The 17,492-nt window shown below is 43.5% G+C and overlaps 1 protein-coding gene across 1 annotated transcript in view; it reads right to left on the bottom strand.

Annotated features, from left to right (window-relative positions):
- Window positions 1–12,917: 12,917 nt before the first annotated feature.
- The window catches only part of gda (guanine deaminase), a 49,724-nt gene continuing 45,149 nt past the window's right edge, over window positions 12,918–17,492 (bottom strand). The window contains exons 12-14 of the mRNA XM_052019598.1: window positions 15,633–15,751; window positions 15,508–15,535; window positions 12,918–14,481 (exon numbers count right to left, since the gene is read on the bottom strand). Coding sequence (XP_051875558.1) covers window positions 14,414–14,481; window positions 15,508–15,535; window positions 15,633–15,751 — 215 coding nt within the window. The 3' untranslated portion in view covers window positions 12,918–14,413. The remainder of the gene's footprint in view (window positions 14,482–15,507; window positions 15,536–15,632; window positions 15,752–17,492) is intronic.

The raw sequence follows: 17,492 nt of genomic DNA, 5'->3' as shown, positions 1-17,492 counted from the left end.
TTCATAGGGTTAGCTGCACTTAATGCCTCTTTAGATGCAAATGTTGAATCATGACATCCATGGGTCCCAATGGGGGCATTTCCACTGTTACTCAGGTTCCAGAGGCTCAGAAAAGAATCTCCGTCCTTGAAGGGCAACCTTCCTAGTAGCTACATACCTATGGCACACAGTGAGGGAGGTTATAGGGAAGAGGCTCTTTGCATCGGTGCATTCCCCCCACCCTAAGCCACCTGTCATCCATCCCTAGGTGACATTTGCACCCCCTGTGGGATGATCACCAAGCTAAGCACCAGAACCATTCTGCCCCTTGTTTCCCGTGACTGTTCCAGGACCATTGTGTCCTGCATATGACAGCTCCAACGTGTTGTGAGGGGTTGAAATGTCCATTGTGCTGCATCATTGCATACATGCAGGGAGAACATAAGGAAATTTTACCAGAACCAGCAGCGAGACTAACAAGTTAATAAAGAGGGAGAACATTGATTATGAGAAAAAACTGGCAGGTAATATCAAAACAAACAACAAGGGGTTTTACGAATATATAAAAAGCAAGAGGTAGCTAGAGCAAGTGTGGGACCCCTAGACAGTGAGACTGGAGAATTAAGAAGGAAATGGCAGATAATTTAATCAGTACTTTACATCGGTCTTTACGGTGGATGGCAATGCAAGTGTTCCAAAGATATTTGATGGACCGCACCCAAGGGCTTTAAAGGAAGTGATTGCAGAGACAGTGGAGCCATTGGTTGAAGTTTTTTAAAACTCACTGAGTTCCAGGAAGATACCAGTGGATTGGAAAACTGTTAAGTGCTCAAGACAGGAGGGAGGTAAAAAGCAAGAAACTACAGGCCTGGTAGTTTAACATCTGTTGTTGGCAAGGTGCTGGAGTCTGTTATCAAGGAAGAAATAACCAGTCATTTAAAGAAGCTTAATGTAATCAAACCAAGCTAACATGGTTTTCTGAAAGGTAAATCATATTTGACAAATTTGCCAGAGTTCTTCAAGGATGTAATATAAAGAGTTGATAGAGGGGAACTCGTAGGTGTAGTGTATTTGGATTTTCAGAAGGCATTTGACAATGTGCCACATTAAAGGTTGGTGCACAAAATAAGAGCTCACAGTATTAGGGAAAACATGTGAGCATGGATTGAAGATTGTTTATCACACAGAAGAGAGGAAGTTGGAATAAACAAGTCTTTTTTTCAGGCTGGAAGGGTGTAACTAGTGGAGTGCCCTAAGGATCAGTTTGTTCCTGAATTATTTATCATTAACCTGGAGGAGGGGAGGAAAAGGCAAAGCTTTTTTTAAAATTCCAAAATAAACTTTATTCATCATTTTAAAAAAACTATATACAACAATAAAACAGTGCAAACCTTTACATTCTGGTTCAGATCAATCATTAGTGTTACCTTTTTGTATAAAATAAACCACAGCACCGATGCCACTCGTGTGGCTCCCTGGGGTGCTACCCCAATCCCATATTTACAATACTTAAGGGGCTTCCTCGCCTGACCCCGCCCCTCCGTCTCCAGTGGCAGAAGAACCCTAAACTGTAGTCCTTCCCCACCAAGCCCTTGCGTTGGCTGCACCCAGCTTCAGTGCGTCCCTCAGCACGTACCCCTGCAGCCTGGAATGCGCCAGTCGGCAGCATTCCCCTACGGACATCTCGCAGTGCTGGAAGACCAAAAAGTTTCGGGCAGACCAAAGGGCGTCTTTCACTGAGTTGATGACCTTCCAGCAGCAGTTGATGTCCGTCTGTGTGTGTGTCCCTGGGAACAGCCCGTAGATCAGAGAATCCTCTGTTACACAGCTGCTGGGGATGAAACGTGACAAGGACCCTTGCATCTTTTGCCACACCCTCCTCGCAAACCTACAGCCCGCAAAGAGGTGGGCGATCTTCTCATCCCCAGCAGGCACAGTCCTCCCTGGGGCAGCACACACTGGGACTTATGTTTTGACCATGCAGGAAAGATCAAGTACAGAAGCTTGCTGATAACATGAAAAGAAATGGGAGGGCATGTTGCGATGCAGGTATTAAGACTCTGTAACACAACATAAATTGAAAATTTGGCAAATATAGTTTAATGTGGGGGAGATGTGAGGTCATGTATTTTACTAAGAGGAACATTAAGACTGAATGAGAATGGACAAAGTACAGAGGAATCTAAGTGTTCTTATTGCAAGCATTTCAAAAATTTAGTAGCTAGGCATTAGGAAGGCAAATGCCATATTGGCCTTCATTGCAAAAGGGTTAGAGTTTAAAAATAGGAAAATATTATTACAATTGTACAGGGTAGCAGTAAAGCCATGCCTGGAGAATTATGCTCAGTTTTGGTCCCCTTATTTAAGAATGGATGTACTGGCACTGGAGGTAGTCCAAAAGAGATTCACTAGGCTAATTTCTGGGACAATAGGATTGTCCTATCACCCAGTAACTAAAGAAACTGGATCCATATAGTTTGGAGTTTAGAAGAATGAGGGGTGATCTATTTAAAACATGTATCGTCATGAGGAGCAAGAACAGGGTAGATGTTTAGGTGTTTCTACTAGTGGGAAAATCTTGAACGATAGGCCACAATTACAAGATTAGGGACGCTCATTTAAGACTGAGAAGCATAGGAACTTCTTCTTGCAGTGGATATTGAGTTTCAGAAATTCTTTACCTGAAGGCTTGTGGAGACCAGACCATTAGAGAGATTGAAAGAAGAAGTAAGTAAACGTTTGAAAGATCAGGGAATTGAGGGTTATGGGGAATTGGCATAGAAGTGGAGTTGAGGCCTGGGGCAGATCAGCCATGATCGTATTGTATGGTAGGACAAGATTGAGGGGCCGAGTGGCTCTTTTGATCTTATTTCAGTTGAACTGATGTGGATCCTGGCAGGAAGGTCTAATTTAGCAGCTGCTGGAATTTAAACTGGAAGTGACCGCTAATGTGATTTTCTGGAGGTAAATTTGATATCGGGTCACTTAATAATGAAGAAAAGGTGTCAGGCAATCCAGTGCCTGTGCAATTAACAGCAATGTAGCCCACCTTCTTCCAGCATCCAATAGCTACTCTATGATATCAATCACAATGCACACTTCTTTTATCTTTGTCTCTGCATCTCCAATTACTTGCAAAGAAAATCTTTTTACAGCAGTCAGAAAACCCAAATGCAACGCATCCAATGACTCTCCCGTATTTGTTGCCAGTCTCCTAAAGTGATTTAAAAAGTGCAACAGTACTGCTCCTCCAAGCTTCCTTGAAAGAACCATGAACAAACTTTAGATGTTTATGGTGCTGGAAAGAAAATAATACTGAGCTCATTAAAGGAGCAAAAGAAGCAAAACCAGGAGTAGCCATCCAATCCCTCCAGTCAGTGCTGCCAGTCTGTGAGATCATGGCTGATCCTGGACCTCAAATCTACTCTCCCGCTTGATTCCCTATGACCTTTGATTTAGAAATCGTCCATCTTATCCTGAGCATCACAGCCTTTTGGACAGAGAATTCCAAGGATCTACAGACCTCTGAAGAAACCTCTCTTCTGTCCTAGATGGCTGACTCTTTATCCCTTGAATTTAAAAAAAGACAGATGCTAGAAATCTGAAATAAATACGGATATTGTTGGAAACACTCCATAAGTTAAGTGGCATCTATGGAAAGAGAAGCAAAGTTATGAAGAAAAAGTTACAGAGAAGGTGGGGGAGGGTTAGGACAAAGGGAGTAACTCTGGCAGGGAAAGGCCAAGGTTGATGTGGCTTTGTTAGAGAAAAATGGAGCCAATATCAAAGATGGACCACTTCTAATACAGCCAGAGACAGTGAGTTGCCTGAAGTTATACAATTCCCAAGGTCTGACTGCTGGGCATGTCCTACAGCTCTGCATTTGGCAACTTTTACATCCCTGTTCTAACTGCCTTCATTTCTACTTTTCTTTTTTGTTCACGTTCTCCTTCTCTACCTGTTCCTATAACCCATCGACCGAATGACTTGGTTTACAGCTTATCCTCCCCAGGCCAACCCTGGCCTTTATCAGACATATTCCCTTTGTCCTATCAATCCTTCTCCCGCCCTCGGTTTCTCTCTCCACAGACGCTGTCTAACCTGTTGAGTGTTTACAACATTTTCTTTTTTATTCCTTATCATGAGACTACGGCCCAACCTAAACTGTGGAATCTAATGAGCTGTCCCTTTGAATGACAACAAGGATGATTTTCTTTTCTTCCTTTTCCTAGCCTATCTCTCTTTTTTCTACCCCGCCCCTTTTCATTCTCTCTCCTTACCTTTGACCCATCCCCCAGTGGATCTGCTCTCCCCTCCTCCCCTGCACTTGCCTATCACCATCTCTTAACCTGCATCTACCTATCACCACCTTGTGCCCACCCCGCCTCCCCTCTTTTGTCCACCTATCATTGCTCTGCTTTTCCCTCCTCTATATTGGGCTTCCCCTTTTCCTATCTTCAGTCCTGAAGAAGGGTCCTGACCTGAAACGTTGACCACCTGCTTTTCTCCATGGATGCTGCCTGGCCTGCTGAGTTCCTCCAGCATCATTGTGTTTTTCATCTAGATTCCAGCATCTGCAGTCCTTTGTTTCTCTAGATCATCCTTCAAATTACTTTCGTTTTCCTTCAGCAACACCAGTGAGTCACATACGGCTCCCTCAGACATCGCAGGTATAATAAATGAGGATGCAATTGCTCAACCTTTTCTGTATGCAGCTTTGCACCGGATTCACTGCTCAGCTCCTTCAACCTAATTGTTCATTTGTTCCAGCATCACAATTCTCCATTAGCATAAGATATTAGCATAAAGATCACTAGGCAGAGTGAGGTAATGACCATAGAGTCATAGAGTTATGCAGCATGGAAACAGGCCCTTCAGTCTGTCAACCAATTTGCCTAACTGAGCTAGTCCCATTTGCCTGCAGAAGGACACAAATGATTATGATGTTCTTCAAAGCATCGCTTTTCATTAGCTGAGAAATTGGATGGATTAGCACCTGGTTAAAAGCGATTTAAACTAGGTTAGATTATGCTAGCAATCAGTTCATCACTATTGGAGAATTGGGCCAGGATTGCCCATCTATGCTTGATATTTCTTGATATCAGGTGTGCCTGCTTGTAGAGGCATACAGCACAGAAACAGGCCCTTCAGCCCACCAAGTTCCACACAGGCACCCATTTACACTAACCCTACATTAATCCAGATGTTTATTCTCTCCAGATTTTCATCAACTCCCCCAGGTTCTCCAACTCAGGGGCAATTTACGATGGCCAGTTATCTACCAACCTGCACATCTTTGGGATGAGGGAGGAAACCAAAGAACCTGGCGGAAACCAATGCAGTCACAGGGAGAATGTACAAACTTCCTATGGATAGTGCCAAGGTCAGGATTGAACCTGGGTCTCTGGCGCTGTGAGGCAGTGGCTCTACCAGCTGTGCCACTGTGCCACCTATTGTTACATCACCATTTGTGCTGTACCCAATTCCATCCTTGCTGACGTAAACTGGACTTCATAGGCACGAACTATGACCTTCGTTGAATAGTCAGGAAGAATCAAGAAGGGCATCATGTTGAAATCCCCACTGAGATGCTACTTTGTTGACATTGTGATGAATGGTTCAAAATTTTGCCCGAGTCATACTCCACTGATCAAAATATTTTCTCACTCACTCTTCCTGTTCTACCATTGTTTGCAGCCTTCTACTTCCATACGCCTCAGTGCATCATACTGCAATCTCCTCTTCACTAATCACCCCACACCTCATTGAGCTGTGGGTGCCCATGTTGTCTATGTTGCCCCTCAGACAAATCCCACCAATCCCATCCCCCACAATACCCTGCAGTTTCTTCCACATGTCTATTAACACCTCACTACTCTGTCTCTCACTGGCCACCTGTGCTAAGGATACAGTAGACAATTAACCACCAACCAAGCCATCTTTTGGATGTGCAAATAAACTGGAGCACCCAGGCAGGAAACTCCTCCAGTCATAGAGAGAATGTACAAACACTACAGAAACAACACCGAAGGTCACTGAAGCTGCAAGGTAGCAGAAGACTGAAATCTGGAGCAACAAACAATCTGCTGGAGGGACTCAGTAGGTCGAGCAGCACCTGTGAAGGGAGATGGACAGTCGATGTTTCAGATCAAGGCATCGACTGTCCATTTCTCTCCACAGATGCTGCTTGACCTGTTGAGATCCTCTAGCAGATTGTTTTTTGTGAGGAAGAAGCACTACCTGCTTAGTCCAGGCTGGCTCTCAGAATACATCCATCAGTCCCATTTCCCCACTTATTTCCTTGCAACCTACTTTCTCAAACATCCATCAACACCCCACAGTTCTCCTGCCACCCATTCCTTTGAAATCTCTCTGCACAACCCACACTACCATCAATCGCTTCATCACGAAATGGCTATACTACATTTGATTCTTCCCCTCCAAATCATAATATAGATTGTGAACAGTTGGGGCCACTGCTCTGATCACTGTCACACCCCATTAGCCAGAACCTCACAAAGTTTCAATCTCGCACTATTTAAAACTGCTGCCATTAAGTTGTTTCTCAAGACCTAGTATTTAGTTATCTACCATAATCTCCTTATTCAGCTTGGTGTCAAGTTTTCCTTAGTAAATCTCCTGGGGATGATGGTTGCTATGTTGAAGGCACTGTATAGTGGAAGTTGTTTCCTGTTATTCCTTTTAAAGATAGCTTGAATTTCGGATCATAAATTTACTTATTGGATCAATGCCTGAATAATTGCAAAATGCTACATCAAGCACAAAATGGGAAAGTATAGCGTGATGTAAATTTAGAACATAGAACACTAAAGCACAATACAGGCCTTTTGGCCCACAATGTTGTGCCGACACTTTATCCTGCTCTAAGATCGATCTAACCCATCCCTCCCATATAGCGCCCCCCCCATTTCTCTTTCTTTCATGTGTCTATCTAAGAGCCTCTTAAATGTCCCTAATGTATCTGCCCCCACAACCTCTGTCGGCAGTGCGTTCCACACACCCACCACTCTCTGTGTAAAAAAACTTACCCCTGATGTCCCCCTTATATCTTCCTCCAATCACCTTAAAATTATGACCCCTTGTGTTAGCCATTGTTGCCCTGGGAAAAAGTCTCTGACTGTTCTTATAATAATATTTTTTCCTAGTGAAAAGTAATAATGAGCTTTTCTGAGCCATTTTACATACTGGAGATTGGATCGGATTCAACTATACCTAGCTTATATGACTTGATATTAGTTGTGTTCAAGTTGAAGTCATTTCCAGAGGAGCATTGTGGGAGAAATCAGACCAGTGCAGCCATTCTTGAGAACTACTGGCACAACTAGGTTTTAATAACACACACCAGCAATAAGATGCCTGTAAGATAAGATCCATTCGTATGTTTGATTTATTGGGCAACCTCCCACATAGACCCTTGCCCTTTGACCTACTGATCTCACTCCTGACCCAGGATACCAAGGCTCCAAACCTGACTGATTATGATTTCCCAAAGTCCATGTTTCACCCTCACAACTCTCTGATCCCCCACCCCCCTAACAGTCCTACCCCCCACAAGGCCCACACCTTGACTGCCCCCAACCCCCAACCATCAGTCCTCGAACTCCCAATGATTCCCAAACCCCAATGGTATTGGGAGCCTACGTGTCACCTGCCCTGCCCACCAAGACCCTATGGCGATGCCCCCCTTCAACTACTCTCCACCCCCACTGCCCGACAAGCCCTGTACAAAAGTGAAACTGACTTTAAGATGGTTTTACTTTAACTAGGGAGTCAGTCATTTTTACAGGCTGCTTTTTTTTTTGATGCTTTGCCCATACAGGCATCTAAGAACTCATTGGGACAATGTAATAAACAAACCAACCTGTGCAGCCTCGCTGACCATGGAAGCGGTGTTTACTTTGTGAAGTCTGGGGTCTCTTCACAGGCCTGGGCCGCTGACTAAGTGATCTCCAGGAGATGCCTCGATTTCTATCCCTCCCAACCACACCCTCACCTAAAACTGGCTACTTACCCAATCATGGTCTCTAAACCCAGGCCCCAAATCTTCTTTTATTCCCCTAATCCAACTCTGGCTCCAGTCCTCCTTGGAAACTCCCTTCCTGACAATGATCCTTCCTAAACACCCTACCTACCCCTCTCACTGGGCCACTCTCCTTCCTTGCCGACCCAACCCTGAGCCCAGGTCCCCAGCTTATGAGTGGATGGCCCTCTCTCCCTCCATATCCCCCTACTTTCCCCTCTGCCACTGTCAGCATTGGCTCTGATCCCAGGCAGAACATTTTCCCATATGGTTTTATGCTGGGATTATCTTTTAAAAGTTTTCTGTCAAATATCATGGCAAAAATAGGTAATAAATAACTTTGTTGGCAGAAATTAACCCCTTACAAGAAGAAAAACTGCATGTGCATCAACAGTTCAACCTTAGTGTTAGTCACTCTATAACTAGGGTGAACTGGAGATAAAATTTAAATCAATGCACCACATCCCTTTCTCTGATCTCTGTGTTCCTCCAACATCGGATTTTTATATTTCCCTTTCATCTCTGTGCTTTCCCATTAACACCTCTGCCTTCTAGCATCTTTGGTTTATAGCCGCTACCAAAACATTTGCACTTCAGCTGATCCTCAACTGATCAGCATAAACTTGTGAAAATCACACTGAAGAAGTGTACAGGAGAATATCTGCAAATGTTATTTCTGTGGAATTCCAGAAGGCATTTTAAAATGTCCCCCCCAAAAGGCCGTTAAAGTGAAACCTTGTGGAATTGAAGACGAACCAGTGTTTGTTTAAGAAGGGTAGCAAAGACAACCCAGAGAACTACAGGCTGGTCAGCCTGACGTCAGTGGTGGTGAAGTTACTGGAGGGAATTCTGAGGGAAGAATCTACCAACATTTGGATGGACAGAGTCTGATTAGGAGTCAGCATGGCTTTGTGCTTGGGAAGCCATGTTTGATGAATCGTTTAGAGTTTTTTGAAAAGGTAACCAAAAGGGTAGATGAGTGTAGGACAGTGGATGTTATCTATTTGGACTTTAACAAGGCCTTTGACAAGGTCTTGCATGGCAGGCTGGTCTAGAACGTTAAGTCCCATGGAATCCATGGAGAGCTAATTAGGTGGATTCAAAATCGGCTCGGTGATGGTTGAAGGTTGTTTCTCGGAATGGAGGCCAGTGACTAGTGGTATGCTACAGGGGTTGGTGTTGGGACCCTCGTTATTCGTTATTTATATAAATGATTTTGGATGCGATTGCACAAGGCTTGACCAGTAAATTTGCAAATGACACGAAATTAGGAGGTATTGTTGATAGTGAAGAAGGTTATTGTAGATTATAGGGGGATCTCAGTCAGTTCGGGAAGTGGGCCAAGGAGTGACAAATGGATTTCATTACAGATAAGTGTGAGGTGATGCATTTTGGAAAGTCAACCCAGCGTAGGACTTATACTATGAATGGTAGGGCACCAGGGAGTGTAATGAAACAAAAGGACTTAGAAGTTTGTTGAAAGCAGTGTCACAATCAAAGACCCCACCCACCCGGGTCATTCTCTCTTCTCTCCTCTTCCATCAGGTAGAAGATACAGGAGCTTGAGGGCACATACCACCAGGCTTAAGGACAGCTTCTATCCCACTGTGATAAGACTATTGAACGGTTGCCTTATACGATGAGATGGACTCTGACCTCACAATCTACCTTGTTGTGACTTTGCACCTTATTGTCTATCTTCACTGCACTTTCTCTGTAGCTGTGACACTTTACTCTGTACTGTTATTGTTTTTACCTGTACTACCTCAATGCACTCTGTACTAACTCAATGTAACTGCACTGTGTAATGAATTGACCTGTATGATTGGTATGCAAGACAAGTTTTTCACTGTACCTTGGTACAAGTGACAATAATAAACAAATACCAATACCACAGGTAGCCAGGGTGGTGAAAAAGGTAATTAGCATGCTGGCCTTCATCAGTCAACACACCGAGTGTAGGAGTTGGGACATTATGTTCAGGTTGTATAAAGTCATTGGTGAGGCTGCACTTGGAGTACTGTGTACAGCTTTAGTCATCCTGTTTTTGGAATGGTGTGGTTAAACTGGAAAGAATGCAGAAGGGATTTATGAGGATGTTGCCAGGACAAGAGGACCTGAACTATAGGGAGAGGTTAGCAAGGCCAGGTCTTTATTCCTTGGGATGTAGGAGAATGAGGGGTGACTTTATAGAAGTGTTTAAAATTATGAGAGGCATAGATAAGGTGGACGGTAACAGTCTTTTCCCCAGGGCAGGTGAGTCCAAAACCAGGGGGCATAGGTTTAGGGTGAGAGGGGAAAGATTTAAAAGGGACTTGAAGGGCAACTTTTTCTAATGGGTGATGAGTATATGGAATGAGCTGCCAGAGGAAATGGTTGAGGTGGGTACAATAGTATCATTTAAGAAGCACTTGGATAGGTACATGGAAAGGAGGGACCTGGAGGGATATGGGCTGAACACAGGAAACTGGGACTAGCTGGATGGACACCATGGTTGGCATGGACTGGTTGGGCTGAAAGGCCTGTATCCATGCTATATTGCTTTATGACAGTGGCCTGGTTAGAAAGTTGGCTGAGTTTGGAGTCAGGATAATGAGCAGATTGTCAGGATCTGACTACTGATGTCCACAACGATCTGTGATGGGCCCACAATTATTTACTGTCTTGATTCAGATGATTGAGTCCTAATGTTAGTTCATTCCAGCTTCTGTTTGCACATTTGCCCTTAAATGAGGTGTGCTTACTGAGCTTAAGAGCAGATGGTTTTGTACTTCACTGCTATTCTGACACAACAGACATAATTCAATAGTAATTCAAGCTCTCAAGTTTCTCTAACAGCTGTTTTTATTTGACATAAAGCACCAGAGCATCTTAAAGATATGCAACATATAAAAAAGGATGCTTGTTTAAACATTACAGAAATGCCACTATGCAATGTTTTTAATAGATACATGCCAGTGTATGACCCACATGTGCATTGATTGATAATTTGAATTTGCAAAAGCAGCAAACAGAAAGTCAGTGATTATATTAATTCTTCTTTTCAAAAAAAAACTATTTGGTTTCTTTTCTTGCAGCCATTCCATGATGTACAGCATTTCTCTTTATTTTCCACCTTTGTGTTTGATTTCAAGGCCCTCCTCATGTTTCCTTTCATACCATTGGGTAGTTACACAGATGTTCGAGTACTTCAATACAGTATTCATAACCTGCCACATGGTTTGGTACATAGTGACATCTAAATCAATATTTTATTGCAAAGGGTGCAAGGCAATGTAACCACTACTCTGGTTTTGTGTAGTTGAATGTTAAAGTTATTATTACATGTTTTGTTTACAGGGTTTTGATTTTTAAAAAATGAATTGCTTTTAACTTGTATAGCTTAGCAACTGAAGCACATTGTTCACAAACTTGTAGTAACATCTAACTAAGTTGAACTTTGAACCCATATTTGCAATATCACAAAACACACTCTAGTTACCTGACTCATCTCTGCCTCAGCTCATCTATAGTTATGACCCTCATCCACAGACTTATTACCATTAGCCACGACTTCCAACAATATACAGATCAGTCACCTTGACTTATCTTCTGTGAAATTCAGATAATCCAAAAATTCTGTTGCTTGCATCCCGGTTCATGCCAATCACTCCTACACTTAAGCTAGGCCTCAATTCCTGGCCTTACCCCACTATATCTCTATAATTTACTCCAGCAGTATCACCTACCAAGATATTTATAGTCTTCTTGTTCTGGCCACAACATCTCCAAAATAATTCACCCCACCACTGCTGACTGTGCCTTCAGCTAAGTTCTAAAATTCACTCTCTAATCCTACCTCTTTGACCAGGTCTTCTGCCATGTTATAACCTTTTGCAGCTCAGCAACATTGCTTTTGGATACATTAAGGGTGCCGTTATAAATGGATGCTGTTGTTACTGTCGGACTATTTCCCCCCAGTACATCCACTTGCTAAAACCCATCAGGAAATCTTCAAGTTACATATTACCTGTAATGTTTTATTAACTGAGACACCAACTGTAGAATTGCACAAACCTTTTAAACCTTTATAAAATCACCAGTTAGATTACAGTTGGATCCATTTTCTGATTCCAAGCATTACACTTTAGGAAGAATGTAAAGGTTTTGAACAGGATACAGAACAGGTTTAATGGGATGGTCACAGGGAGGAGGGACTTTGGTTACCCAGAGAACCTGGAGAACTGGGGTTGTCCATTTTGCAGCAGAGGAGGTTCATGGGAGGATTACCAGAGGAGTTTTGACAGAATGCAGGAGAGAGGATTTCCATTAACAGGAGGGTTGGAAACCAAAGGATGCATTTGGCAACTGCTCTGCCCAGGGCCGCAAGAGACTGCAGAGTGTTGTCCATCACGCAAACCAGCCTCCCCTCCACTGACTCTGTCTATACTTCCTGCTGCCTTGCGGAAGCAGCCAATATAAACAGTGACCACCTCCCACCCCAGTCATTCTCTCTTCCCTCCCCTCCCATTGGGTAGAAGATACAAAAGCTTGAGAACATGTACCACCAGGCTCAAGGGCAGTTTCTGTCCTGCTGTTATAAGACTCTTGAACGGACCTCATATGCTAAAGATGATCTCTCAATCTACCTCATCATGGAGAATCAAGAACTAGAGGGCATAGGTTTAAGATGAGAGGGGAAAGATTTAATAGGGACCTGAAGGGCAACTTTTTCCACACAGAGGGTGGTATGTATGTGGAACGAGCTGCCAGAGGAAGTGGTTGAGGCAGGTACAATAACAACATTTAAAAGACATTTGGACAGGTACATGGATAGGAAAGGTTTCGAGGGATATGAGCCAAGCATGGGCAAATGGGATTAGCTTAGATGGGCCTCTTGGTCAGCATGGACAAAAAAGTTGCCCCTCAGGTCCCTATTAAATCTTTCCCCTCTCATCTTAAACCAATGCCCTCTAGTTCTTGATTCCCCTACCCTGAGGATCCCCTTGTCTACCCGCACTGCACTCTCTCTGTAACTGCAACACTATATTCTGCATTCTGTTTTTTTTCTTTTGCACTACCTTGATGTACTTATGTATGGAAAGATCTGCCTGGATGGCATGCAAACAAAAGCCTGAGAATCAGATTCATTACGACTGATACAAGACGTGAAATTCACTGTATCTTGGTACATGTGACAATAGTAAACCAATAAACAAAAAAAAGGTGCATGAGGAGGTGAGGAGAATATTGATTTGTGGAGCAAGTTGTGATCTGGAAATAGTTGCCTGAAAGGGTGGTGGAAGCAGATTTAACTGCCTTTAAAACAGAATTATAAAATGATAAATAAAGCAATAACATCCTGATAGTGCAGATGTTGAGTAGAAGTTCTCTCAGGCTGGAGAGTCTAGAACTAGGGGCATGGTCTTGGAGTAAGGGATTGGCCATACTTATGACTGAGAGGAGGAGAAAGTTCTTCGATAAGAGGATTTGGAACTCTGCCTCAGAAAGCTCCAGATGCTCAGTTGTTGAGTACAGTCGGGGATGGGATCAATAGATTTTTTGACAGTGAAGGAAATGTAGGATACGAGAATGATCGGAAAGGGGACTTGAGAATCAGCCATGGGTTGGAACGGACTTGTTTGCATGCCATCCAGGCAGACCTTTTCATACACAAGTACATCAAGATAGTGCAAAAGAAAAAAGGGTCCATTTCTGTGCTCTATCTATTTATGACTCTACAATCTAAGTGAATGTGGGAGTTCCAGGGGTTGTACAGTTTCCAACTACTCCTATTTCTCATACTCTTAATACTGAAAAGAAAATTACAAGACTGAAGGGAAAGAGGAAGTGTGTTTAATTTGTTTCTTTTAAAGGGAGAATGGGCTGAACAGCCTCTTTCTGTGCCGTTTCACTCTCTGGCTCTGCGAATGTTCGTGCTACATCCTTCAGTCCTGAGACAGCTCTTCTTACCCAAGGCAGTCCTTGGGGACGGTGATTGGACTCAACAACATGGATTAGGGAATGCTGAGCTCTCAGTCCTGGAATTAGGGAATACCGAGCTCACAGTCCTGGAATTAGGGAATACTGAGCTCATAGTCCTGGATTACGGAATGCCATAGCTGTTCTGCTCCCAGTTCCAAGGGTGATGTGAACCCCAGTCAGGAAACCAAATGGAAGGAGCAAATAACCCAGACAAGCCAAGGACAAATGTTACAGCTGAAACTCTGCTGAGCCCCAAACCCAAGGTGCAAATGTGAATTAGCATGGCTGGAAGAAATTGTCATTTGAAACCTTAACCTTATTTCTTAACCTCAGCTAAAAAAGCAAGCCAGTGTCTGTGGGCAGCACGAAGGCACCTTTTATACCGGAGGCTTCACGTCGTTGTGCACTATGTGAGCTGCGATCATTAAACTAGGATTTGGCGAAAGGAAACACTTGCTTGCCAGCCACGTACACCTCTGATATGTTCCGGTCATCTCCTGTAACAACACAAATATCAAAGGAATGAAACAGATCTGCACTGTTAACTTTAGAATTAAATAGTCTTTCTTTACTAAACGTCAAATACAGTAGACCCTTTGGTCTGCTTCCAATACTGATGCCTCTACAGTTTGCATTGATGCTCTCAAGTGCTTCTGAAATAACCTTTCTAGTTTCTTGAAGCAGGTCCTGGATTTGGGAATGCTGAGCTTGTGGTCCTGGATTAAGGAATATTGAGCTCACAGATATCACTCCTCCATAAACCTGAGCTGATCCACACTCTGCTGCCTGTCTCCTAACTTGCACCAGTTCCTATTCACACATCAGTTCCTGTTGACCTACACTGGCTCCTGGTCTGGTAACACCTGAGTTTTAAAATCCTCCATGGTCTCAGTCCCCTTCTGATCTCTGTAGCCTTCTCTGGCTCTACAATCAGGCAGCACAGCTGTTGCCTCACAGCTCCAGCGACCCAGGTTCAATCCTGACTTCGGGTGGTGTCTGTGTGGAGTTTGCAGATTCTCCTTACGAGTGAGGGGTTTCTTCTGAGAGCTCCATTTTCTTCCCAGGTCCCAAAGACATGCAGGTTGGTAGGTTAATTGGCTGCTGTAAACGGTCCCTGGTGTATAGGTGAGTGGTAGAATCTGGGGGGAGTTGATGGGAATGTGGGGAGAATAAAATGGGAGTAGTGTAAATGGGTGCTTGATGGTCAGCACCAACTTGGTGGGCCGAAGGGCCTGTTTCCATGCTGTATGAGAAGGAATTTCTTCAGCCAGACTGTGGTGAATCTGTGGAATTCATTGCCACAGAGGGCTGTGGAGGCCAAGTTATTGAGTGTATTTAAGGCAGATATTGATAGGTTCTTGATTGGTAAGGGGGTTAAGGGTTACAGGGAGAAGGCGGGAGAAAGGGGTTGAAAAAAACAGCCATAATTGAATGGCGGAGCAGATTCAATGGGCTGAATGGCCTAGTTCAGTTTCATGAAATTGCAAAGGCTTTTGTGATAATTAAATTGTTTCACAACTCACCTAAGAACAGGAACTTCTGAAAGATATCCTGAGAAAATCAGAAAAGAGAATTTCAGTGACATGGAAGAAAACATTTGCTGAAGTGCTTTCCAACTTTGCTTGGAATGGGTCCACAGAATACTTACCATCAGGGTGTCCTCGGGGAACACTTCAAACGGAGAATTTGGGACGCTTGTGTTGATCAGAACAGCATCGAAATCCTTTCCCACCTCAAAGTTTCCTATCAGTTTATCGAGGCCCAAAGCTGCAGAAAGCAAAGTTATCCTCAATAAATAACTTGTATAATTGATAAAAGGGAGCACAGTTACATGGGTAGACAGGAGAAGTTGGGACTATTACCCTGAAGCAGAGTAGTTAATGGATGTCAGAGGGTTGTTTAAAATCATGAAGGGATTAGTCAGAGACACTGTTTCTAGCGGATGAAGGGTAGAAATCCTGAAGTCCATACAGCTTGGAAACAGACTCCTCGGCCCATCGAATCTGCACCGACCATCAAGCACCCATTCACACTAACCCCACCCTAGTTGCATTTTATTCTTCCCACATTCCCATAAACTCCCCCCAGATTCTACCACTCACCTACACTCTAGGGGCAATTTACCATGGCCAACTAGACTACCGACCCGTATGTCTGTGGGATGTGGAAGGAAACAGGACCACTTGAGGGTAAGCCCCTGTGGTCACAGGAAGAGGGTGCAGACTCCACATAGACAGCACCCGAGGTCAGGATTGAACCTGAGTCTCTGGAGCAGTGAGGTAGCAGCTCTACTAGCTGCACCACTGTGCTGCCCAAATCAGGAGGAAAAGTCTTTACGACGCAACAAATGTTTAGGATTTACAATGTGTGGACTGATAGGATGGTAAAAAAGATGGAATAGACACCTTCCAAGGAGAAATGGATCAACACTGGAAGGCGGAAGTAATGCAGGAATGTGAGGAAAGAGCAGCGACAGTGGGGCAATTGGATAGCCCTTTAACAGACTTGGCACAAACTTGATGGACAGAATGGTCTCCTTTTCTTCTACCTGCTCTATGATTCCAAAATCAATGGTGCAAAACAATAATAGTCAGAGGGCACAGGTTCAAGGTGATTGGTAGAAGGACTAAGAAAATAAGGAAAAGAACTTTCACCCAGAGGATAATGGGAGTCTGGAACTCATTGCCTGAAGGGGTGATGAAACCTAAAACCCCCAAAGCCTTTGATCTCCAACCCCCAAATTTCTCCTTTTGCTGTGGGACATTTTGCTATGTTAAAGGTGTTGTATAAATGCAAGTTGAATTTGTTATTGCTGTGTGGGGGAGAGGGGGAACCCAAAATAGCAGCCATTAGTATAAGATAATCATTAATAATAGACAACATAGGAAAAAGATCTTTGTGGAAAGAGAGAGAGCAAGAGAGCGAGAGAGAAAAACGAAAATGAGCTGAGACATAAATAAGATAAAATGAGCATGATATCAGGATTATATATAGGATCTACCCTTCAATGCTTTTGCACTAAGGAGATCCCAGTCTATATTGGGGAAGTTGAAGTCACCCACGACAACGACCCTGTTGTTTTTGCACCTTTCCCTAACCTGCCTGCATATCTGTTCCTCAATGTCCCAGTGTCTACTGGGAAGTCTGTAGTATAATTCCATCAGAGTGATTGCACTTTTCTTATTTTTGAGTTCAACCCATATAGACTCAGTGGATGAACCCTCCATTATGTCTCCTCTGAGTGCAGCTGTGATATTGTCCCTGATTAATAGTGCAACTCCACCCCCCACCCTGCCCTTTTCTTTTAACCTTCCTCTCTATCTTTTCTAAGACATCAAAACTCTGGAAAATTAAGTATCTAGTCCTGTCCCTCTCCCAGCCTAGTCTCCGTAATGGCCACACATCATAGTTCCAAGTACTGATCCATACTCTAGGGTCATCACCCTTACCCTTAATACTCCTAGCATTAAAATAAACACATTTAACCCATCCGTCCCATCATGTCTAT

This window comes from Pristis pectinata, chromosome 7 (genome assembly GCF_009764475.1).
Source record: "Pristis pectinata isolate sPriPec2 chromosome 7, sPriPec2.1.pri, whole genome shotgun sequence".
NCBI lineage: Eukaryota > Metazoa > Chordata > Chondrichthyes > Rhinopristiformes > Pristidae > Pristis > Pristis pectinata.
The sequence above is the reverse complement of the archived record's forward strand: the minus strand, read 5'-3'. Positions and strand labels throughout refer to the sequence as shown.